The following is a 24,167-nucleotide window of genomic DNA, read 5'->3' on the forward strand; positions in this document are numbered from 1 at the left end:
GAATTTACTGGCTCCAGTCCTGTTCTTTGTCTTCCTGACACCTTGTCTTTGGGCCAGCTTGCTCCTCTTTTTTTGGCTGAAGTTCTCTCTGGTGCTCTGTACTGTTTCATGCATACCTTGCCTTTTAACCTTGTTCCTGGTGTTGCTCCTGTACCCATGCACTTACATTTCCTGTATCCGTGCTTCAGCCTAAACTCCATCCTGCTGTTGCTCCCCAGCAGCACATTCCCTTTCCCCTCTGCTCCATGGATGGGAATGACAGCAGCAAATTCACTGCTGGACCAGCAAAACATTTTCTGTAAGTGGAGCAAAGCCCTCAGGCATCGGTGGGATGAGTTAGCAGTGGCTTGATGAAGGCTTTGTGAAAAAGCATCATCCTCCCCTCTGCCTGCTGCCAGGAAGAAGCTGTTCCTCCTGGTTGCTGTGGGGGACTGAGGTGATTGATGGGATTGTGAGGACCTTGTGTGAGTGAGCGCTGCAGCCACTGCAGGAACCTTGCTCTGCCATCCGAGGCTCTGGGGTTTTTCAGACTCTATCTTAGCTGAGGGGTGGCTGCCCTGCACAGTTTTGAGCTGCTGTGGGGGCCATGAGGCATGGCCAGTGTGGTCTGTGAATGCACCCCGCGGTTGGGAGCCTGCAGAACTGCGCTAGCTTGTTCCAGGATGCCTCAGCCTCTGCCACTCCTTAAAAGGCAGCGGATTGAGTTGGTCGGTGTCTCCTTACAGCCCACTTGGCTGCTGGCAGTTCTGGCTGCCTCTCTCCATCCCAGGGAGGCGTTTTGTCCAGTGGGGATGGAGGTGAGTCTAGTGAGAGAGCTTTTCTCCCAGAGCCTGCAGGAAGGGCTGGAGATGCAGAAATCTGCACAGATGCTGCTGTGTGCCCTTTCTGCACTTGGAAGGTTTTAAGTACTATTTAGCAGCCCTGCTGTCCCCTGATGGCTCCAGTGAAGAGCTCATCACGGGGGATCCTCTGCCTTCTTGGAGGCTGTGAGTGGGAAAGAAGAGGCTTCTTGTGTCCGTGCAGCTCCCCACGTAGTGTGGGGCTGTTTTCTTGAGGAACTGTGTCAGGGAGCAAACTGCCTGGGAGCCAGTGCTGGCTGTGCAGCCTTATGGTGAAACCTTGCCCAAGCAGCCTGGCTCCATCTCAGGAGCATCCCTGCTTGAGCACAGGGATGAGAGGAATGAGACCTGTGTGCATTGCACCAGCTCCCCAGAACCAGTCATGGACCAGCAGGACTGCCCTGCAGCTCCGCTGTGTGTCCAAGTGCTTCAGGAAAGTGGCTCTTGATCATTGCTGTGGGAGTTACATCCCGCCTGAGCCCCTTCTTCTCCAGGCTAAAGAAGTGAAATTCCCTTGTTCTGCCCCTGACCATCCTCAGCAGGACTCTCTGACTCTCTTCATGTACTTGGAAATCGTATCCAAGTGGGGTCTCACTAATGCCAGATACAGGGAAATAACCCCTTCCTTTGTCCTGACCACCAAAAATATGTTTCCAGTTCTGGCATCCTCAGTGATAGAATGTGAACAGCAGGTCCCCAGAAAATTTGAACTGAATTTCTCTTCAAAGGGTATTTTAGTGCTGCCTTTGCCGTCCTGTGACTGAAGTGAGCATTGTTTGGGAATGAGGTGGGTGAGGGCAGGCATCCACCAGGGCTAGAGAGGTGACAGGGATCCCCATTCATGAGAACGCTAATCCCCAGGAGGGACAAGGGCGTGAGCAACCTTATGTGGTTTTGAGGTTAACCCTGTTGGGAGCATAAAGTTTGACCAAAGACCTTTGTTTGTAATAATTCCCAATCCACTTGTCCAGCAATCCCCTGTGTTTTCCGAACTGCCTGTGTTCTGTGTCCCTCCTCCCAGTAAGTGAAACAGCTCTGTCATTCATCGCCGGTTGCTAGTCCCTCACTAAGCCCTCCATAATTGCCAGGCTGGTTTAGCATACTGCAGGTCCTGATAATGAAGGAAGGAAGTTTGTTTTGTAATTGGATTAGCACTGTTGGGAACAGCTCATGCACAGTGTCACGGCTGAGCTGGTGTGGCCCCGGCCTTGTGCCGCTCTGACTGGTTGTGGCTCTGCCTGGGGCTGTATTACCCCTCCACAGGACTTCACTGCCCAAAATGATGCTCACAGGGCTGTCTCCCATGCAGACAGGCGGAAGGAGTTCAGGCTGTTCAGCCTGGAGAGGACAAGACTCCAGGGAGACCTTAAAAACCCCTTCCAGTGCTTACAGGGCACAGACCTGCAGAGGGACTTTGGACAAGGGCCTGGAGTGACAAGATGAGGCAGTGGTTTCAAACTGAAAGAGGGCAGGTTTAAATGAGATAGGAAAAAATTCTTGGCTGTGAGGGTGGTGAGGCCCTGGCACAGGGTGCCCAGAGCAGCTGTGGCTGCCCCTGGATCCCTGGAAGTGTCCAAGGCCAGGTTGGACAGGGCTTGGAGCAACCTGGTTTAGTGGAAGGTGTCCCTGCCTATGGCAGGGGATTGGAACATGATGAGCTTTAATGTCCCTTCCAATCCAAACCATTCTGTGATTCTATGAAAAGATGTAGTTTTGCAGGATGGAGGCAACCAAGAGGGATAAAAGACTGATGGAGGGCAGAATTGGAGCTTGCCCACCTGGGAAGCTGGGGTGTGTTCACTGACTTCCGTCCCTAATGTCTCCCACCTGGTGGAAATGAAGCTCTTTGGTTAGTGCCAAGCCTCACATCACCTATCCCAGCACAAGTCATCAAGGCTCCTGAGTACCTCAGAGGTTGGAGAGAACTAGCAAATGATCCTTGTGGGACTGGGTTAAACCTTCACATTGTTTAGGGTGTGCTCCGTCATCCATGCCCCCTTCCTGCCCCTCTGGCCTGGAGAAGTTCCCTGAAGCCCAAGCCTAGTGATTAGTTTGAAACCCCAGCCCTAGCAGGGATGCTTAATTACTTGAGTGTCCCTGAGAATGCTGTGCCCTGTGTTTTGCCTCCAACCACAGCAATCTGCAGGAGGATCAGATAATAGCTCAGCTGCCAGAGTTCAGAGCAAAGGAGAAAAATTTGTTCCTGATCCTTGCAGGCTGCCAGTGGAATGTGCAGGGTAGCACATACATAGCACACATGTGCACTGGCACAGACATGGCCCAGCTGAATGCCTCCTCTCCAATCTTCTCTTAAAGACCAAATGATTTACCCAAGGGACAAGTTTCAGCTTCTGACTTGGAGACCAGCCTCACTCAGTCCCTTCAGTACTGTTCCTAGCATCCTTCCAGCCACTTTCTTGCTCCTGGTGTCCTGTTTGAAAATTGTCCCAAGACATCTCTTCTTGTATGCCTCCACCTAATTTTGAGTCTACACCTGTGAATAGTTCTCTCCTTTTCCATGCACAGTTTTGGAGGCCTGTCTCCAAACCAGCATGCTCAGGCACATAGAAGGGGAAATTGTTTTAAGCTAAAGGAACATCGATTTAGATTAGATACAAGAAGATTTTTACAGTGTGGGTGGTGAAACCCTGATACAGGTTGCTCAGAGAGGTGGTGGAGATCCCATGTGTGGAAGCGTTCAAGGCCACATTGGACAGGGCTTGGAGCAACCTGATCTAACTGAAGATGTCCCTGCTCACAATAGGAGGTTGGACTAGAAGGCCTATAAAGGTCCCTTCTGACCCAAACCTAGGATTCTATGATCTTCCAGGTGAGACCATCCCAGTGCCTTGCTAGTGATGTGGCTGTGTCCCTCCCCAAAACACATCCCAGGCATGATGATTCCACACTCCCAGCCCTGCATTTCTTGCTATTAACATTAGTGGGGTCATCCCAAGACTGGGGTGGGGAACAGTGCTGGAAGCTGCTCAGAGACATCCCTTTAACATAGCCCAGCATTTACTTGGTTAGCTGGTTCCTCCTCTTGCTAAATCCATACCCATGACTTCCAGCATTGGAAATTGGTTCATACTGGGTGCAAGTCAAACTTCTTCCTTAAATCTAACCAGGCTAAATTATCATAAAAGATAGAATCATAAAAGCATAGAATGGTTTGGGTTGGAAGGCACCTTAAAGCTCATCTTGTTCCAGCTCTCTGTCATGGGCAGGGACACCTGCATTCTCTGTCCTTCCCATCTCGCTCAGCTCGATGACCTGCACAGCCACCAGTCTTTCTCTTAATTTTCACCCTGAACATGTGTGTGCTATCTTTTTCTCCATTAAATGGCAGGCCCTGACCTGTGCCTGTGTGGGACTGGCAGGCTTGCTGCATGTCCCCTCTTCCTGTCCTGTGCCTTGCTGTGCATCCACAGTGCGCTGTGATTTACTGCCTGAGCGCAGCATCGCAGCTCCTGCCCACAGTTACCTCTGCACATTCACAGCACGTCTGGCTTTGGTGTGCTCGCTCTGACCGTGCTCAGCATGTCCTGGTTGATGGGGAAGGCTCGTGCATCTCTTTGCCTCCATGTAGGGCGATGTCTGAGCAACCCCCAGCTCTGTCTGGTAACTCACTCTAAGGATTGCAGGCTCTCTGCTGCACCTAACTCCCTTTTCCTTCCACACATGCAGGTTATCAGAGCCTCCCCTGCTCCCATCTGCTCAGCCCCTCTCGTAACCATGTCCTGCAAGGGCTGAGATGCAGCCTGGCATCAACATCCTGGGCTGTCCTGGCTCATCCTTCTCTGGAAACCACGGACTGAGTGCTGACTGAGTTTTAAAGTCCTGCTAGAGGTAATGGAGGGTGTCTGGCAGGCAGCAAGACCCAGGGTCCTGCTCAGTGTCATTTAAGCCAGAGTCCCAGTTGCCACCCGCACTGCAGCTCCAGTAACTGAGGCCTTCTCAGGGGAAGTGTATGGATTCCCAAGGACTTCCTCTACTGACCTGTTGGATTGGGAGAGCAAAAGGGAGAAACTGAGATATCAGAGCCCCCAGAAATGCTTCAGAGAAAACCTTGAAGTCCAGAGGAGAGGATTGTCACTCCAAGTCACAGACTAGGCCCATCCAGGCTTACACCAAGAAATGTGGGGAAGGTGTGGCACAGCTGTGGGCTATGAAGGAAGCATGGGAGGGACAGGGTCTCCTGTCCCTTGTCCTGGGAAGGTCTCCAGCCCTGTTTGTGATGCTGGTGACCACAGCGTGCAGGGAGAGCTGCCAGCTGGAACAGACTGGGGCTGGGAAGGAGGGAGGTACAAGCTGAAACTTCTCCAGCTTTTTGTACAGAAGGCAGTTCGTGGGGTTTTGTTTGTTTGTTTGTTTGTTTTTTCCCAGAGAAGTGCTGAGCTAAAAACCATCTTCCTCACTTCTGTTGTGAGTTGTAGCTGAGCTCTCATGTGCCACAGGCTGGGGGAGGTAGTTTATGTGGGACCAGGTCTGGAGACTGCACCACCCACATGATGAGGGCTCTTGCACTTGCACTCGACTTCCAGCCTGTCCCAAAGGAAGTGGCACATCATATACCAGAACAGGCAAGAGAGCAAGCACAGGGATGTTTTTCAGCGCCTTCTGCATCACAGACCCTGTACTCCCTGCTCAGCTGAGGGTCCCTCTGAAAATCCAACTTTTGGGACACCCTTAGGCTCTGTGGCTTTGGCATTGGCATTGGCAGCCCTGCAGACAGCACAGTAATTTGTGCTGGCAGCAGCTGCTCCTACTCAAAACACAGCCATAATTGTTCTTGCTGGGCTGGTCCTGCTTGGGGCCATAAGGAGCAAGATCCTTCTTTTATCGTCATCCATCTCATTCCTGTCTTGGCAGCTGCAGTAAATGTCTGTCAGCAAGGCCATCAGGGCACAAGGTCGGGTCAGCTGTGGCAGGGGATGATTTTGACAGACTCACAGGTTGCTTGGGATGTGGAGTGGGAGCACTTTTCTCCTGTGGCTTGGTGTAGGGATGGGATGGGGTCTCTCATGGCAGTGCTGGGGGGACACGGTGACCCCTCTGTTCTGCTCTCCATTAGCAGCGCAGCTCCGGGGTGTGTGTGTGCTGGGCCAGGGTCAGCAGGAATGCGCCATCCCTCCCTGATGGCAACAGCTCATTTCCATTTAGATAGAAGAATTTCAATCTCAGTTTGCCAGCTCTTCGCCACGGTGCAACTCAAGACCCAAATTTCCTGAGCAACGCCAGATGCTCTCTGGGCTCGGGGACTGCAGCGCGTTCGGGGGAGCTGCCGCCCGGCCCTGGGGACAGTTGGGGGCGAGAACACCGGTTCTGTGTAGCTGCGCTCGTTCCCACGGCATCTCCGCATCCGAAACTGCCGTACTGCCCTTAGCGCGCCCAGCGGCCCTCGCTGGGTTCTGCCCTGCTCTGGAGCAGAGGCACCCGCGGGGAGGCCGCGCGGAGGGCAGCGGGGCAGATACGGGACACCGGACACCGCGCCCCAGACCCTGTCACTGCCCGGGCGCTGCGGCGGCGCCGGGCAGGGGCCCGCGGCTGGAGCGCGGCTGCCGCCTGCCGGGAGCAGCAGGGCCGGCCCGGCGGGGGCGGGGCCGCCAGGAGGCGCGGCCGGGGGCGAGGAGGCGCGGCCGGGGGCGAGGAGGCGCGGCCGGGGGCGAGGAGGCGCGGCCGCACAGCCATGTCGGAGGCGGCGGCGGGGAATGGCGGCGGCGGCGGCACCGATGGCGGAGGCGCGGCTGCGGCGGAAGCAGCTGCTGAGCGCGGAGGAGGCGGAGCTGTTCGAGCTGGCGCAGGCGGCGGGCAGCGGGCTGGACCCGGAGGTGTTCCGGTGAGCGGCAGGGGCGGCCCCCGCGGGAGCCGCCGGTGCCGCCGGAGTCCCCTCTGACGGGTGCTCTCGGTGCCGGGTGTCCCCCCCGCAGGGTGCTGCTGGACCTGCTGCGCATGAACGTGGCGCCGCTCGCCGTGTTCCAGGTGCTGAAGTCGATGTGCGCCGGGCAGCGGCTCCCGCCGGGGCCCGAAGGCGGTCCCGCCGCGCCGGCGCCGATCCCCGCCGACACCCGAGGTACGCGCCGGGCGGGGGCGGAGCGGGGCGGGCGGGGGGCGGTGCCGGGCCCTTCCCCGGTGTGTTCCCGCGCAGAGTCCCCCGAGGACGCCGGGCCCCGCCCGCCCCCCGGCCCCTCCGCTGCGGCCGCTGCGGCCCGGAGCGCGCCTGGCGCTGCCCCGCGCCCGGCCCGCCGCGGGAAGGGGGCCCGCGGGCTGCTCGGCCGGGCCCGGGGGCGGCTCGGGCCGAGGGGCCCGCTCGGTATGAGCCCAGGCCCGGCCGCTTCCCGCGCCCCGTTTGTCTTAATGTTCATCGTTTCTAGGCAGCGAGAGAGCCGGGGGCAGGTTGCTGTAGTACTTGTGCTGCGTTTTGTAGCCTCCTGGCTCTTCTCGCCAAGCTCTTAACAAAAAAACTCCTTTATTCTACAATATTATACAGTACTGCTTTGTTTGTATATAACTCAAAAAAAGTTAAAGTTTCCGGGCCATGAGGAATCCCCGGAAAAGGAGAGAGCTGTGATGCTTGCTTTACTCTGTCCTCACGTGTGTGGTGGCTTCTAACACCCATCCAGCGGTTTCCATCCTCTAGAGGTGGTATTTGTGTGGGAAGATGAAGTGGAAGGCTATGGGGGACTGTCAGCTAAAATAGTTACTGCTTTTGAATTCATTTATCTCTCCTTACTGCTCTAATCTCCATGAATGGTAACAACAATAGCTCTGAACTTGTGCCATATATACATATATATATATATATATGTAATTTTATTTTTTTCCTAGCCAGTTCTAATAAAACTTCTATTTACTCCCTGAAGTGACTTGTGGCTGGTAGCTCACCAACTCTGTGGATTACTTCCAAAACCTTTAAAAACAAGTAACTAGAGTAAGTCTGCTGTCACTAAGCCTGAATTCACAGTGGAAAAGTTCATTTCTCTTGTGCTCAAAAATGTGTCAGAAAGGGGCAATGGTCCCAGCAAGAGCCTGAAAGTGGATGAGATCAAGTGAAATTGTGTTGTCATGTCTTTTTCTCTCTCCTTCTCTCTGTTTCAGGGTGAAAACACTGTTGTAGGTGTTGAATCTGTGTTGATCTATGCTGAATTTTGAGGCAAAAGTTGCAAAAGTAACTGCCAGGAAGGACTATGCTGGGAACACGGAGAATGGGGCAAGAAAGAAGAACTTGGTGGGAATAGGAGGGAGAAGAGTGAGGTTTCCCTGCATAGTAGCATAGTAGCACTTAGTCTGGTCTCACTGCTGAGGCTGCATTGGTGGTTGGGCGTGTTTATTCTCTTGACTGTGCTTGCAAGTCCTGTAGAAAGTGAAGATGAGAGGGGGATTCATTTGAAAAGTAGTCAGTTTTGGGAAAAAGGAATTATGCCACAATCTGGTACCTTCACAACGGCAGAGCTCAATGAGAATCCCCTCCTTTAGCAGCTGAGGGGAACTTAGGAAGTTTGCTGAAGCCCAAATAGAGTGTGTGGGTAAAGTGTCCAGGAGTCCCTGGACTCACCATGAACAGGTTTCCCTTTCTCAGGAGATGCTCTTGGTTAAGAATTCCCTGCTGAGAAGGTTGTTGTGGTGAAGAGAACAGCCTCACATGTGACTGTGAAATGACTCCGAATATGCACAGGGGCAAGGGAAGACACCTGTCTTTTTTTCTGAACAAAATGGGAGAGGTGCAGCACTTTGATTTTTTGAAGTGTGAAGCAGTGTGCTATTCTGGTACCACATTAAGAGGAAACATCCCAAAAGAGCAGAGATTTTGAACAAAAGATGCTGTTAAATTTTGCTTTCTCCTCTCCTCTGTTGGTGCTCCAGCTGTTACAGGCTGCTCAAACTGTGAAGAAATGTTGCAGTGGTTTTTGTTCCCATCTGTAATGTGGAGCAGCTTTTTTTTTCTCTCATGTATGCTCTTTGAGTGGTACTTTCTGGACAAATGAGGCTTTTTTTCTTGGACTGGGCTACTGCTATGAGCTAATTTTAGCTAGTAGTAGGCTGGCTCAGGTTTGAAACAGGCCAATAGCCACTTGTTTTTTAATCAACATTAAATTTCTCAAGATGAAAGCCAGAAGCCCTAAGGTAGAGTTGGTATGCCCTTAACTGTTGCCTCCTACCAGCCTGCTTCAGGCACCTTAGAGAGGCTGGCTTTGCAGGAGTTATCTTGAGAGCTTAATTTGGTGCTCATTCTGTATCTTTAGCAGAGCATCTCCTGGTCTGAGTCAGATTTCAGTCCTACTGTGTCGAGCCAGGCTTTTCTCTCCCTAGTATCCCTTTAAAATTGATGTGTTGGTGATGCTATGATGATTTTTTGTCTTTTTTTATATATACCTTTTATATACCCTTTTATATAGCTTTTGTGCATCCCCAGTGCTTTTAGCATGCATATTTGTAATTCCTGAAGTCTGATAACTTAGCTTAGACCCAATATTCTGTTAAGCCAGGAGACCAAACATCCTGGAGGCCTTGCAGTTGGAGGCCAGAAAGCCCTATGCTATCCTGAGAAACCAAGGTCTTCCCTAGAACATCCTGTAAACTAAGATAGGCCCATCCATGGGGGGATTCCTCAGGATGGGGGCTTCATTCGAGCCTCTCACTGGAGAATGATGGATATGCTAATTTGCAAGGCCTATAAATTGTATATGTGATCTATCGTGTGTGCATTTCGGCACATTCCATCTGGATGAAGTGGTGCACCTTGAGGATCCTTAAATAAATACTGAGGTAAAAACCCCTTTTTCCCTTAACCATGTCTGGCTCTTAATTTTAAGACCAGGGAAAGGCAACATTGGTATCCTGGAGTGCTCTGGGACAAGCCCTTGGAACCAAAGGCGAAGTGTAGTGAAGATCAGGGAAAGATGGGGGTGCTTTTGGCAAATATTTTCAATATTAGTTTGGCTTTCAGTGGCCAGTTTGGCCTGTTGCTGCCTTATTTTCCATGGCTAAAATACGTTCTCAGTGCAAGTTAATGCACTGGAACTGCTGAAGCAGGAAGATTGTGCCCATCAAGCTACAGTTTTGCTGCAGATATGGTCAAACATTAAATGCTAATCTTGGATTTGCCCTCTTTGCAAGCTGTTGCTCAGTAATGGTGCTGAAGAGGCAGCTGGGCCTCCTTTTTCTTTTCACTTTCATCCTTGACCAAATTCTGATGGACAGCACTTCTATACCTTGTCAGAAGACTTGGTCTTCCCAGCTGTGTCAGGTTTTTTGTTTTCTGTAAGCCTGTGTTAAATTGGAGCCCTAACTCACTTTGAATAAAGCTTCTCTTTTTAGTTTCTGCCAGCCCAGGTGACTTTGCTGTCACTCAGCATTCACTGACATGAGCTAATTCCGTTGTGAATAAAATTACCATTGAAAAGCTAATGCTCAGAAAATGGTTTAGGCAGAATGTAAGCTCAGCAGGGGCTTATCACAACTTTAGTCCTGTGTTTTCATTTCTGTGAGTATAAGAAGTGCTGGTAAGATCTTGTTAATATGAAGGACATGTTTTGTCCAGTCTTCCTTGTAAGGATCACAGAATCAGAGAATGGTTTGTGTTGGAAGGACCTTAAAGCTCATCTCATTCCACTCCCTACCATGGGCAGGGACACCTTCCACTATCCCAGATTGCTCCAAGCCACATCCAGTCTGGCTTTGGATATTTCAAGGGATGGGGCAACCACAGCTTCTCTGGGCAGTCTGTTCCAGGGCCTTACGGCCCTCAGAGAGAAGAATTTCTTCCCAGTACCTGATCTAAACTTATCATCCTTCAACTTGAAAAAGAATCACTTCTCTTTCACTGAGCTTTCTAGTTCTGGGCACAGTCCAAGTCCATCCTTCAGGAGTTCGGTAAGTGTTAACAGGGTGTCTGGGGGTGTCCTCTGGGCTGGATCTGTTCTGCAGGAGCATTTGGTTTGCCTTGCCTTGCCTCCTTTCCCTTTAGGAGCTGCTGTAGAGAAGGGGAACTTAAGCGCTACCTGCTGTTGGCTCTGCAATCTCGTTGGAAGATGCTCCTTCCATTTAAGAAGAGGATGGTGCAGCTTCCATGCAGGACCAGGCATTTGGCGAGGGAAAATGCCTCTTCTGCATTGCTGGGACTTGTGTGTGTGGTTACAGCCCAAGCTCTGTGCTTGTATCAAGAACAGTGATTGTCCTGCGCAGGCTTCTCAAGCTGCTTCACGGCTTTCGGCTCAGCCCCTGCACTCCCTCCCCTGTCAGAAGGCAGACAAGTGGCTGAAGGAATCCAGGTCTCACCAAAGATCACCCAGGCCTGTTCTGCACCAGTTGTATCAGTAATGAGATCCTGGCTTAGGCTTCCCAGTACATCATGGTGCAGGGAGGCTTTTTAAAACAGCTGAATAAGGCTGACTCAGCAGTTCTGATCAGCACTATTGGTAGTGAGGGGTGCCCGTAGTTATTTCAGCTTTTGTGCTGATGAAGCATCAGAGGGAGTCTGAAATGAGTGACTTTGTGTTTTCCCAGAGAACACAGCCATGGCGTTCTGTGTTGGCTGGTAACTGAATCCATGACAGCTGCCTGCAAATTGCTGTGTGTGGTTTTTAGAGCATCCATCTGGCATATTTAGCTGGATGCAACTTAATGCGAGCTATGTTCAAAATGGTCCCTCAGCATTTGATTTGGGAGGGAAAGTGCTGGTTTGAAAGAGAAAGAAATTCCCAGGTATCCTTTTGTGTGTGTGAGGGGGAGGGTTCTGTTAAGGACAGTGGTGTTGAGATTGGCCTAGACTAAACGTGTATAATTAAGTGTCCTATTTTCTCACATACTATTTCTGTGCTTTCTGTTTCCATCAGCCAACCCTCAAGTCCCTGCTGGTTCCCACGCAGTTTTCTACCCCTCCATACACATGCATATGTCAATGCCCTGCTCTTTTTTTTAGGCTGATGAATAGTCTTTGATGCTTCTCTCACTCTTTGAACTCCAACCTCTTTTTTCACATTCCCCACTTCCCCAGAAAGTGTCTTCACATAAAATTACTTCCCGAAGTTTTACCCCAGCTGATTTCTCTTCTGAATGTGTTGTTAACCTGAGCTTGCTTTTCAAAACCTGTCTCCTTTGTAGGCCTGTCACTTGATGTGTGGCTTTTAAGGCAGCAAGGAACTGACACAGGAAGAAAGGAGTTGTGCATAGCAGGGGTCAGAATGCTCTCCTGCCCAGGGAAACTGTCACAAACTCCAGTACCTGTTGGAAAAGCCACGGAGCCCATCACCAGCCATGGGCTCTGTCAAAGGTTCCCAGGGTGAGTTTTTATGGTCTGTGTGGAAAAATACGCTGTGGAGAATCACAAGTCCTTTTCTGCCCCAGCATTTTTAACTACTTTCTTCCTGTGTAAATACTTAGGTACAGTCAAGGTCTCAGAATTGTAAGTGTTGCTGTTCAGTTGTTTCCTAAATACTCCTCCGTGTATTACACAGCTTGTTGCCAATTTGTCCTTCATGTGTGTTCTTGCCATCTTTGCGGTTTTTGTGTCCTTCCCTGTTCATCCCTTTTTCTCACTTCTTGTTTCTTTCCCCTTGTGCTGTCTGTCTTTAGCTGTGACCAGCCTTTTGCAGTGGTGACTCTTGGGTGCTGCTGGCTGGCCACACTAGCTGCTTTGCATTCCTCTTCCACTCAGCCTTGAGCTATCTCAGGGTTCGACTTGATGTGGGATTTGTAGTGTAGACTTCTGTATTAAGGAGATAAGGATAATGCTGACAAGGAGAATGCTGTGTAAAGCTCTGGTATTGCAGAGGGAATCCCCATGGAGATGCTAAGGATTTATCGTAAATTTATTTAATCTGGGGTTTATACATCATACACTGAATTTTCCTGTGGGTTATACAGGCTATTATGCTTTAATTGTAAATTAAATGTCTCCATGGGATCTGAGTGGTGGCAATGTGTGCCTTGCACCTGAAAATATTCCCAGACACTTCATGGTCTGCATGTCTTCTCTGAAAAACTGTAGAATGACCTATTGGTGACTTAAATAGGACTAATCAAAGGACTAATAGAGTCCTGATCATGGTTTTCTTACTTTGTTGCTCATACTCAGGTTTTTTCCAGTACTCCATCAATACCATTCCAATGAGTGGATTTCCTACACTCACTGAGGAGCAATTAGGTTGCCTTCAGGATTTTATCCTGCAACTCTCGCTCCCTCCAGCTTTTCCTACCATAAACAATAGAATTTAGGCCTTCTGAATTAGAGGTCTTTATTCATGTTTTGTGAAGTGATGGACATGGTAAATACATGGGACAAGTTCTATGCACAAAGAATTCCTGATGCGAAGTTGTTGCTGTTCCTCTCCCTTCCCCCTCAGGCTCACATTCTAAAATGAGTGATTTTTCTGTATTGTAGGCAACTGACTAGCTTCAATTTATAGACCTCTGTCATCTTCTGGTACAGAAATTATAATTATGTCAGTTATTTTAGAACCGATAAAAAATTTTCTCACCTGTACTGTACTTTTTTGGATGGCTGAAATTGCCTTGGTTAAAAGTTCCTGTACCTTTCCTCTCCCAGAAAGTAGTAATAAATTTTGATCCTCTCAAAATACAGGTGAAGGAGTCTTTTCTACTTCAGGAGAAACAGCAGACTAACCGCTTTTATTTCTTCTTCCTTATCCCAATAATAACTTGCAAAACGTCTAGGCTGAAATGTCACCTGCTGTGGCTCTAGTCCCAAAAGAATAGGTGGCCATGGAGGTTTCTCTCCCGTCACACTTTCCCCACTGGAGCTTTGCAGGTTTACCTGAGGCTCTGAGCTTTTCTCGCTGCTGACATTCAGCTAAATGCTGCACTGGGATAATTTTTTCAGTATGTCTTTTCTGGCTGATTATCAAGCTTTTTTCCTCCTCTTTTTCATGCTCTGCAAGGCAAGAAAGGAAAGGGATTTAGAGGAATACTGTAAATGCCAGACTTGTCATGTGTGGTTTTGTGGCAAAGTAATAAGATATGAGTTTGAATGATAACTCAATGATAATTAATTATTTCCCCCCACCCTACCAAAGAAACACTCAAAAAATCTTATGATTATGGATTCAATAGAGCTCTCTGTGAAAAATGAGGGACCTTTTCCCCATCTTCTCTTTCTGTAATCTTATGTGCAAGAGAAAGAGAGAAAATGAGATAGCCCAAGTGTGGTGGTGAAAACTAGTAAAATGAGGAGCGACCAGGGACACGTGAGAATTTGTAGGGAAAAGGCTGGTGTGCTTCATGTTGATCAGTGATGGGAGAGAAGCTCTTGTGGCTCTGCTGAGCAGTCTTGAAGGGAACTATTTATCAAAAGAGCAGGAGAGGTGAATGATTTGGGCTCTTGAGTGATGTTTTGGTTCTGGAAAGAGCCCAGGTTAGGTATTAACTGTTGAAGATGTGGCAGCAGCTTTGAAGACCTAAGAATTGTGTTGTAGAAGAGAACAACTTGTGGAGTTGATGGCAATATGCACTGCAGGAGATATCTTGAGAGTGTTGCAGCCCTGGTATCCCTGACTGTGCTACAAGTAAATGTACCAACAGACATTTATGTATTTATTTATTTACCAGTGAGAGAAAAATCTGTAGTCCTTGTTACTGCTCAGAGGCAGGAAAGGATCCCTTGAGGAAAGCAGTAGGTTGAGTAGAGAGGGGACTGAAAGAGAAGAGCTTTAAATTTCTACATCTGAAAGCATATTTGGGGTTGGGGTTCCTTTCTTGCCTCCTGCTTGACATAAGGCAGTGCTTCTTTCTCCCTCTGGTACTTAAGACTGCTTGTGTGCACATACCATTCTTCCCAAACTGTGCCTGGCTCTCGAGGAGATAAACAGCTCCTGCTTCTGGGGTCACCTTTGGGGAGGCACATATTTGATTAGTGTCTCTCTTGGCTTGTCTCTTGCTTCCGTAGCTATTTGGGCTGCAGTTATTCTCTGGCAGCCAGACATATTCAAGATAAGGACCTGTTACTGGTCTCACAGGGGAACGACTTCTCTTCCTGAGCCAAGCAGAAGAAAAACTTGGGTGATGAACTGACCAAAACCCCCACACCCTGCCTCCCTCTGCTGTTCATGGGAAGGAGGGAGGGGTTGGGGGAAGAAAAGATGTTTTTAAGGACTTATTTTACCTCTCATTATCCTTCTCTGATTTTCTTAGTAATAAACTCACTTTGTACCTCTAAGATGAGCCCATTTTGCCCTTGGGAGTGTTTTCTCCCAGTCCTTAACTCATGAACCCTTTGTTAAATTTTCTTTCCTCTGCCCAGCTGTAACAAGGGAGGGTGAGTGAATGGCTTTTGGGGGTGCCTGGCATTTGGCCAGTGTCAAACCACGGCAGTCACCAAGGAAAATATCAGTGAAATCCTTTTTGTTCGTCTGTACTACTTGAATTACAGAGAGTTTATGGTCCTTGAGCTGCTTTTGTGCTTTGTGGTAATTGTATCTGTTATCTCTGATAGTGTAACTGAGGGAAGCACAAACTGTATACCTGTCCCTGCACACTTCAGGAGCTGTCCTTGTCTGGTCTGCACAGACTGCTTCCAAAAATACACTGGGTATTTATGCAGTTTCACTGGTTTGTTTTACTGTGATTTCAAGGCTAGGGGGATGGACAGCACATGCTTTGAGTGCAGCTTCTCTTCAGTCAAATGATTCTTTCTCCCCAAGTTGTTTTCAGAACATTGAGGGCCTGAGTCCAGTGGTGCTTAAGGGTACCGGTGTGTGTGTATACATACCTGGGTTGAGGACCTGCCCTCTCAGCGGACAGATGCTTGTGAGAAGGGGGAGGACATTCACCTGGGGACATGTCTGGGATTGCTAAAAGCATCATGGTGAATAATGCTTTTATTCTTGCCACTTTTTCTCTCAAATACTGTGAGATCACGTATTGCCTTTGCGCAGTGTGTTTGTTTTCATGGACAGCACTTGCTTTAGTGAAGCTGCTTAAAGTGCCTGAGCTACTACACAGCTGCCAAGGCTGGTTGGCTGGCATGGGATGGTGACTGCTGGCACGTCGTTGCCGTGCTTGACAAGAAGAGAGTTTTCCAAGAGCACCTGACTTGGCTGGGATAAGTGAATGGATTTTTGTGCCACCCAAATTTTAACAGATGAATAGTGGCCACCTGCTCTTACTTGGAAGTTCTCAGATTGTCTTTGTGGTGCAGCAGGGTGTTAACTGGTGGTATTGATGTGAGTCCTGTTCCCAGACAGCTGCTCCAAGGAGACAGGATGGTCTGATAAGTAACAGTCCTCTGTCCGTAGCACAGATGATCCAAGAGAAAAGATTTCCAAACCATGTCCATGGAGACTCTAGAGTGTAGAGCAGCTGTTGGTATTGTGGAAGTTGCTCTGATAATGGTTGCCAAAATGTCACTCTTCATTTTAATTGCATGCATGTAACTACAGCCCACTGTATTCCTGTTTTGTTTTCTCCTTGCTATTATTCATTTTTATGGTGCTTCATGGAGGTTGGCGTCTTTAGTAAAAGCTGTGCATCACTTTCTTTTTATTCTCTTTCCTAAAGTGAGTCCTACTTCTCACTTGAGGGAGTGGCAGGAAAAGTCAGTGTCCCTCATCCCCTCCTGACATTTGTGTCAGCAATACCGAGTCTGTCACTCTCTGCTCTGACAGGATCCTGTTGCCCCTTGCCTCCCTCAGCTTCTGCCATTGTACCCACTGCTGCTCCCTGCTCCTGCTGTGCCTCTCAGAGCCCATCAGTTGTGCCCCCAGGAGGGGAACTCTCACCTCCTGAACTCAGTAAGAACACTGGAAGTCCTGTGTAGAAAAACACCAGAAAATGTCTTGAAAACACCAGAAAATTATAAGAAATCCAAATCTGCTCATTGAGTGACAGAAGTGATATGCAGAGAAGTGTTTGTGATCTGATGATGTGGCAGCAGCCTCAGATGCTGGTGGACACTGGCACATCCTTTCACTTATCCCAGCTCAAGGTGTTGGAAGCTCTTGGTGTTCCAGCAGTGCTGTTTGCTATGCTGCTGTTCCTGTGCGGAGTGAGTGGAACAAAGTGGCTGGTTACTTTGTAGATTAAACCTCATGAAAATTAAAAATGCTTCCACTGCAACTTTGGGTTTTGCAGCACCAATACCTGTTGGGCTGAATTCACCAATTTGCTTTCTGCACTGGATGCTGAAGATGTTTGTGAGATCTAATGGAGTTTTGCCTCCTGCATGCTTCCTGAGGAACGCTTGTGGCTATCTGCTGTGCAGTGATGCTTGGGTTGGGATGTGAAAATTAATGGATATATTTATTTATTCAGGGAGAAATAAAACCAGCTCTGCTGTCAGTGGGACACAGATTCTGGCCGAAAGAAGCAGCCGGGAAGGATCTGCCCAGAGGATGCCCCGACAGCCGAGTGTGAGCCGTATGCAGAAGGCAGGAACCTCTGGGAAGAACACTGGGGGAGGCAACAGTACCTAAATCAGACCTTGGAACAGATGGGTTTTGGTGCTTGACAATGTATATAAACTGTGCTTGTTAAAGCTGCTTGTGTTGTATGTATTAACCTGCAAACATAATTTGTAATACAGGAAACAGAGCTGTTGGTTTTTATTTCCAAAAATTCCTTTGGCCACGCAGACTGCTAGGAGGTGCTCTTGCATTTGGCTTGCCCTGTTTCCCCATGTGCCTGTTTACAGCGTTCTGGCACCTATATCTGAAACCGGATTGATCTCTCCCAAAACATAATCCCATGTTCAGTCCTCCCAGTGGTGCTTGATGTGATTATTCTTTTACAAAGCATTACAGCCCCCTTTGCCTCAGGAGCCTGGTCAAATGAGGAGATTGTTCCAGATAAGGGAGGGAACAGCTCCATCACTTAGGGCAAGAGACATACAAGTACCTAAAATGGGTAAGTGGGTTTCTTAGAGCTCAAGTGTTACCATGCATGGTTCCAGAGGGTCTCCAGGCAGTAGGGTGCCTCCTAATGGCTCTAGGAGCTCAGGGGCTGTTAATGAATTCCATGTCCCTGATTAGGAGAAAGTGCCTCCATTCTGTGCGATTTAGATGGTGATTCCTCAAGAATCTCAAGATCTACCTCTCACAGGCCTGCTTCAACAGGTGCTAAAATGAGATTTGCAGGGTCTGGATTTCTCCTACTCTGATCAGGTAACAAAGTGCAGCTGCTTCCCTCAGTAAAAGGTGGTGGAGTTCAGAGGCCTGAGGGGGGGTAGCCAGGCACAAGTTATGGGGCTGGGCATCGGGAGAGCAGACTTTGGCCTCTGTAGAGATCTGTATCTGGAGATACAGTCCCATGGGATCAAGCCCTGGAGGTAAGTGGCACCCAAGGAAGAAGGTTGATATTCTAGAATATCAGTGCTCAAGAGTGAGTCCCGCCTGACAACCCAGAGCTGCATCCCATGCCTGAGGTCCGGCTACAACCCTGACATCCCTTCTTAAAGCCACATCCCTGGCCCCTGTCACCCCTCACCCCATGTCCAACCCCTCTCATAACCTCAGCCTTGTTCCCTCCAGGCTCTGCAGAGCTGGAGATGCTGCTGGGGGCTGCACTGAGCTGGGACTTGGCTGTGGTGCAGCACCTTGGGGTGGGGGCTGTTCCCTGTGGCACCTCAGGTCAGTGGCCTGGGGGCTGTAGGTCCCCTAAGGTTGCCAGGGACACTCTGGAAGGGACAGGGCAGGATGTGGGATGTTTTTGAGGGGTGTTGAGGTCAGCCAGGGCTGCAGGGAGCCCTCCTTCCCCCATGAGACAGCAGTAGGTTTTGTGATTAAAACCTCACCTCCTTGAATGAAGAGGAGCAGGGGGAGCTGGAGTAGCCCTGGGAACCGCCCTTGTGCTAGGGATTCCCTGTCCCAGCTGCTCCCAGGGCTCAGAGGTAGCTCCCATCCAGAAGGGTGAATGGGGCCACTATGCAGGTCACATCTGGTCCCTTGCTAGCAGCAAGTATGTCGTGCTATAGGATGGAAAGGAAGAGCATTTTGGGATTGTGACTTATGGGATGTTCAGGGGAGGAACCAAAAGTGGGGAGAAGGAGGGATCAAAGTGGTTTGGGGGAGCCATAAATGTGGGAAAATAGAGGGATAAGGATATGACAGCCTGTGTGGCTTCTAATGCCCATCTACCAGTCTGGGATTACAGATGCAGTCTGTGCCTCCTGGGGATACACACTGAGCCTTGCTGGTGGCTGATGCGGGGGACATGGATGTCTGTCACTCTTAGGGTGCTTAATCAGGTGCATGGGCAGGACACTGACTGGTGCACTTTCTGTGCAGCTGTTTGGGTGATGTTGGCTGTATTGTTGCCAAAGAGGCTTGTAAAATCCACAGATAATTTGATGAGATTTGTTTTATAAAGCAGATAAGCAAATCAAACTAATTAAAGCTCTGTCAATATTTGCATAGAGATGTGTGATGTCAAGTGGAATTTGTACTACCTGAGTAACTTCAGAATTCTCAAGATTTTAGAAGGGTAACACAGAATGTGTAAATACTCACCTAATAATTGAGGGCTCTCAACCTCACAGAGTGGCCTTGGGCAGCATCCTGGCTCAAAGCAGGAGATCCCAACAGTCCTTTTCTAGGGACAACTGGCTCCACTGCCCTGCCTGCCCACCAAGGCCCCAGCTGAGTTTGATGTGTTGTCAGATGGCCACAACATCCTTGCCATCTGACCTTCAGCCCCTCCACAGCACCAGCAGATGCAATGGTTAGTGCTGCACTCCTGAATCCAGCCCTGGCTCGGCTGAGATCAGTCCCGGGTCTGGAGGGCTGCTGGAGCTGGTGCACTGCCACGAGCACCCAGTGAAATTTATCCTTAAATAGGAATGAACACCTGCAAAAGGAGGAGTAGGGAAAGCAGGGGGAGAGCCTAGCAGCTCTCCCAGTGGACCATCCAGCCAGGGCTGAGTAGTGCAGGCAGGATCCCTATTTTCCAACAGACTATTTCCCTGTACCATCATTGCCAAAAAAGGGAGGGCCGGACGGGAAAAAAAAATTGAAATTCACGAAAAGCGAGTGTGGCCCGTACGGGGATCGAACCCGCGACCTTGGCGTTATTAGCACCACGCTCTAACCGACTGAGCTAACCGGCCACGCCGGCAGCCGCCCCGCGCCGCCATCCCCTGCCCCGCCGCCGGCTCCACCGCCCCAGAAAAGGGAACAAAAACGCAGCTAGCAGAGGATGGTTTCGATCCATCGACCTCTGGGTTATGGGCCCAGCACGCTCCCGCTGCGCCACTCTGCTCTCGCCCGTGGAGAGTTTGTCCATGCACGGTCTCATGTCCGCTTCCGCTCTGTCCCCGGGCACGCGGCGGCGGCGGCATCGCAACCCGGGAGGCACCGACAGCCCGTGCGGGGTGACAGGAACACTCCGCTGGCCCCAAAACGGGGGACAACGAATGAATGCACTGGTGCGTGGCTGCCCCACTTGCTGTTATAGCTTTGACCCTGGCCCGGGAGCCACAGGCTAAGTGCCCACTGCGCTGCTGAAAGCAGAACAGAGACAAAGCCCATCTGGTATCTTCTGCTTTCTCGCTTGCCTGGTAGGAGCTGCCATTCACCTGTCGTGTACATCATATTTTGGGAAAACGGGCAGGTGTCCTGTGGGGAACATATAAGAAGGCTGGTGGGTGGGTGGATTTTTGCACAAGTTTCTCACAAATTCGGGAGCATGGTTTCCCAAACTGCTGTCAGTGGGAGGTATAAGTATTTTGGAAAACCCCCTGGATGAGAACATAAAGCCTGGGACTGGGGCTACTCAGCACATCACACACCTTGTATCTGCCTTGGACAGCACCACTGTGTTCACAGCAGCCTCGTGGCAGCGGGACTCAGGCGCAAAACGAGGACACGCTGTCAGCACTGCGATGTGACTCCTCATTTTGAGGAGAAGTTGAGGATGTCGCCCACGTGCTTACCCAGCACGGAGCCAGTTTTACCCTGAGGGGCTGCTGGCAGTGACTTCGTCCCTTTTCAGTCCCACAGCCTCTTTCTGACAGGCACAAGGAAGTGGGGTGGACCCCTGGGGGGTTTGTGTTTTGCCATGTTGGCGTTACCCAGATTTTTTGGATAAACCTTTTCCTTTTCTTGGTCCTGGGATGACCGTCCCCAAAAGCTGCTGACTCTATTGAGGTGTTCCTGCCTTGTAACATCAGTATCTTGCCCCCAGGGTACTGAGGTGTGTACCAGGGCCATGCTCAGAGAAAGGGATCTCTCACCTCTGAGACATTTCTGGGTCCAAGAACTGCACTGCTGCAGATGCTAAAGAAGGTGGAGAAGCCATCTTCATATAAAAGTCATATATACTACTTTTTGGCCTTGAAGACTGTCAAGAAGTGGAGTAGGTCATGCAGGAAGGTTTTGTGGCCTCTGTCCTTGGAAATCTCCAAGACCAAGCTGTATGAAGCCTGGAATAATGTGGTCTCACCCCAACAGCTGACCCTGCTTTGAGGATGAGGTGAACCAGAGATCTCCTGGGGTGCTCCCCCTCCTCTCAGGGTTGTTCTGTCTCATGAGCTGTGTCTGTATGCTCTGCTCACCTGTGGCATCCAGGAGACTGTGCCTGCTCCTACAGCCCTTGCCCATTATATTTTCCCTCAGTGTTGAAGGGCTTGAAAAAAAAGAAAGCCCAGGCAGCACAAGGATGAGAGACAAGGAAACAAGGATGAAGAAAACAGGTACATACTCCCATTTCCAGCCCAGATGTCCCTCATCCCCTGCAGTGTCTTCCCAATGGTAGTGGGTGGCTTTTTCCCATGCCACAGCTTGATGGCCTAGGGAAATCCTCCTTCGCAAGGAGGATTTCAGGTTTTGGAGTGTTCTACACCCACACTGAACAAAGTGTTTTGTGCCAAGTAAGGAAATATGGTGGCAAGTCAATGATTCACCACACGTAACTGCAGACATCTATAATTGTTGTGGACATACCCAGTGCCTTTTAAAATATTCTAGAATATCCAAAATATCTGCTTCATATTGGCAAATAAAATAGAGACCACAGGAGACTGCTTCTTCTGCAATGTTACTGGATACCAGTTAAGATGTTCCTGAGTGTCTTGAACAGCACTGAAGGCCCTTCACTGCCCAGTGGTTTGAGTCCTAAATTTCTACATCTGAACTTGTCATAGCCACCTGCCCTATAATCAAAGGAAAGGAACAGACACTTCCAAGGTGTAATTCACCACAGCCTCAAAAGTCAAAAATGTGGAGGGAAGTCACAATGTAGAAATGCCTTTCTCCACTGACTGAGAATGTTGGGAAACCAGGTGACTGACACACACGGAGAGTTTGTGTTGCAGATGTCTACGTGTTAATGGAAATCCATTAAAGCAAAAAAAGCAATAAATACAGACATTTCTGGGCCTGGTTAATTTGGCGTCTTATAGATAAGTGCTGTGGGACAGATAGATGCGTATTCATGAGTTAAAAACCCTATTTAGTTGCCTAAACTCAGTCAAGGCATGAGAAAGATTTTCCTGTCTCATCTAGCTTTGTGTGGCAAGCGGTACCTATTCCTTCTTATTTTTACTAATCTTCTCTCCAGTCATTCCCTCCTCTAGACCCTAGGGACGTTCCCCATTAGCCATTTTTTGCTCTTCTAATTGCTTTTAAAAGCTTTATTTCTTTACTGTGATCACCACCCTTGTTCTTCGCTGCCTCTGCTGCTTGTTGCACTGCTTGGACACTTCAGTGATGTGGGAAGCTTTGTTAACCACTATTTCTTTCATTTTTTAAACCACATTAACTATTAGAACACACATAACAATCACAATTCCACAATCTACAGACTTCTAAACACCGTTTCCTATTTCCTATTTCCTGTTTATTATCAAGGACAATGAAAATACACATTCAAAATAAACTAATTTCAGTCTGGTAAAGATGGTCCTCTCCATTCATCTCCCCTCCTCTCACCAAACAGCAACAGAGTGGGCATTCCTCTTTGGAAGTTGTTGCAATGTTGTTGTGGGAATTTTTATTTTATTTTAGGGTTTTAATTGTCAGCCCCAATATGGATAGCATTTAATTAATTTTAGACTGGATGTCTCCATTGCATGTCCTGTATAAACTAGAAGTTCTTTAGTGTATTGCACCAAGTGCTTCTGGATCATGGTTTATAATAACCAAATCCAAACCCCCAAAATACTCTTGGATGTAGACATCTACACCTCAGATGTGAACAACTAGAAGTAACCTGAACATAATATTAATAAAAAATAGTCTATTTGCTAGAAATTGTATTTCAAGTTATTCTGAACTGTTTCAGCTGAAGTGATGAAAATGCAAGCAAGCAGGCCAGCAAGAAGATATCATATCCAATAATATGTATATAATCACATTCATGGATTTAACTGGCTTACCTTACAGTGCTCACTGCATATTCATTTTCTCTCTTAAGACCATCCCCCAATGATAGCAAGATTATTTACCTATTTTGTTCCCCTGCTTATTTATTTTTATGAGCTATATATTTCCAAGCTTTATTCAAATTAACTACATTCAATGGCCATGTTTGTGCCTGTAACTCATTAAGGATTATTACCCCTTTTTTTTCTGACAGCAAACAGCCCTCCCAAAGCCAGCAATTTCCTCATATGTTTTCACAGAGCTTCTTTTATTTCCTTGTTTCTCAGACTGTGGATGAGGGCTGACCAAGGGAGTGAGAATGGTGTAAAATTGGAGAAGACTTTGTTTGGCTCTATTTGTGTATTGTGATGAGGGAGTACATAGACAGCTAATATTTGTTGCTGCGACCCAGCCCACTGAGGGGCTGGGGCTGCATAATGCCAATCAATCCCAGCCCATCCCCTGGATCGAGTTCCCCGAAGAGGCAGACTCAGAGGCTGGGTCGATGGGCGGCTCAGAAGCCTAAGCCGCACCCCCTGGGCGGTGCCCGGGTACAAGCCACCTCCCCCGCTTCGGGAAAATTCTCGGTTACTCGGTTGTTCACTGGTTCTCCGTTATAACTCCCGCCTCTCGGTTTACCCCCAGTGGTTCTTGTTAAATTGTATCCTCCCCCTGGCTTGTAACTCATTGGTTGTTTTCCCCTTTTGCCACGGTTTTCAAATTCCCTATAAAACTGAGGACAAGCCTCGGCGGGCGATCCCATCACATTCCACCCCTTCCGAGCTTGTTTGGGTTGTGAAACTTCTAACAATAAACCTGTTAGGAGTCAGACCCGAACAGCCTCTCTCTTCCTTTGTCTCCAAGCTAATGTGAGCCGATACCATCGGCTCCTGCTGTGTTTCCTCTGCAAAGAAGCCAGCTAGCCAGCTCAGCAAGCAGCTCTTTTCCTGATGCCGAAGTCGCTTCAGCGACACACAGAAGAACGCAGCTGGACCCTCTCTGACTGGGGGCTCACCAGAGC

General features: G+C 49.1%; 1 protein-coding gene and 2 non-coding genes across 5 annotated transcripts; 1 reads left to right on the forward strand and 2 right to left on the reverse strand.

Annotated features, from left to right (window-relative positions):
• Positions 1–6,497: 6,497 nt before the first annotated feature.
• LOC120410534 (mitotic-spindle organizing protein 2B-like) lies at positions 6,498–19,205 on the forward strand. 3 transcript variants are annotated; one of them, XM_039557514.1, is made up of 5 exons: positions 6,512–6,678; positions 6,770–6,912; positions 11,943–12,120; positions 15,497–15,660; positions 17,106–17,190. In XM_039557514.1, the coding sequence occupies exons 1-4, from the start codon at positions 6,551–6,553 to the stop codon at positions 15,648–15,650; spliced, it is 603 nt and encodes a 200-aa protein (XP_039413448.1). In that variant the 5' UTR covers positions 6,512–6,550; the 3' UTR covers positions 15,651–15,660; positions 17,106–17,190. The 3 variants fall into 3 exon arrangements, with proteins under 3 accessions (XP_039413450.1, XP_039413448.1, XP_039413449.1); XM_039557515.1 differs by lacking the exon at positions 15,497–15,660 and having other exon boundaries at positions 17,106–17,198; XM_039557516.1 differs by lacking the exons at positions 11,943–12,120; positions 15,497–15,660 and having other exon boundaries at positions 6,498–6,678; positions 17,106–19,205.
• Positions 19,206–19,819: 614 nt separating this feature from the next.
• On the reverse strand, positions 19,820–19,893 carry TRNAI-AAU. The gene has a single exon. It is a non-coding gene; the product is annotated as a tRNA-Ile (tRNA).
• Positions 19,894–19,973: 80 nt separating this feature from the next.
• Positions 19,974–20,045, reverse strand: TRNAM-CAU. Its single transcript has one exon. It is a non-coding gene; the product is annotated as a tRNA-Met (tRNA).
• Positions 20,046–24,167: the final 4,122 nt, after the last annotated feature.

The sequence above is a fragment of the Corvus cornix genome, chromosome 10 (assembly GCF_000738735.6).
Source record: "Corvus cornix cornix isolate S_Up_H32 chromosome 10, ASM73873v5, whole genome shotgun sequence".
Lineage (NCBI taxonomy): Eukaryota > Metazoa > Chordata > Aves > Passeriformes > Corvidae > Corvus > Corvus cornix.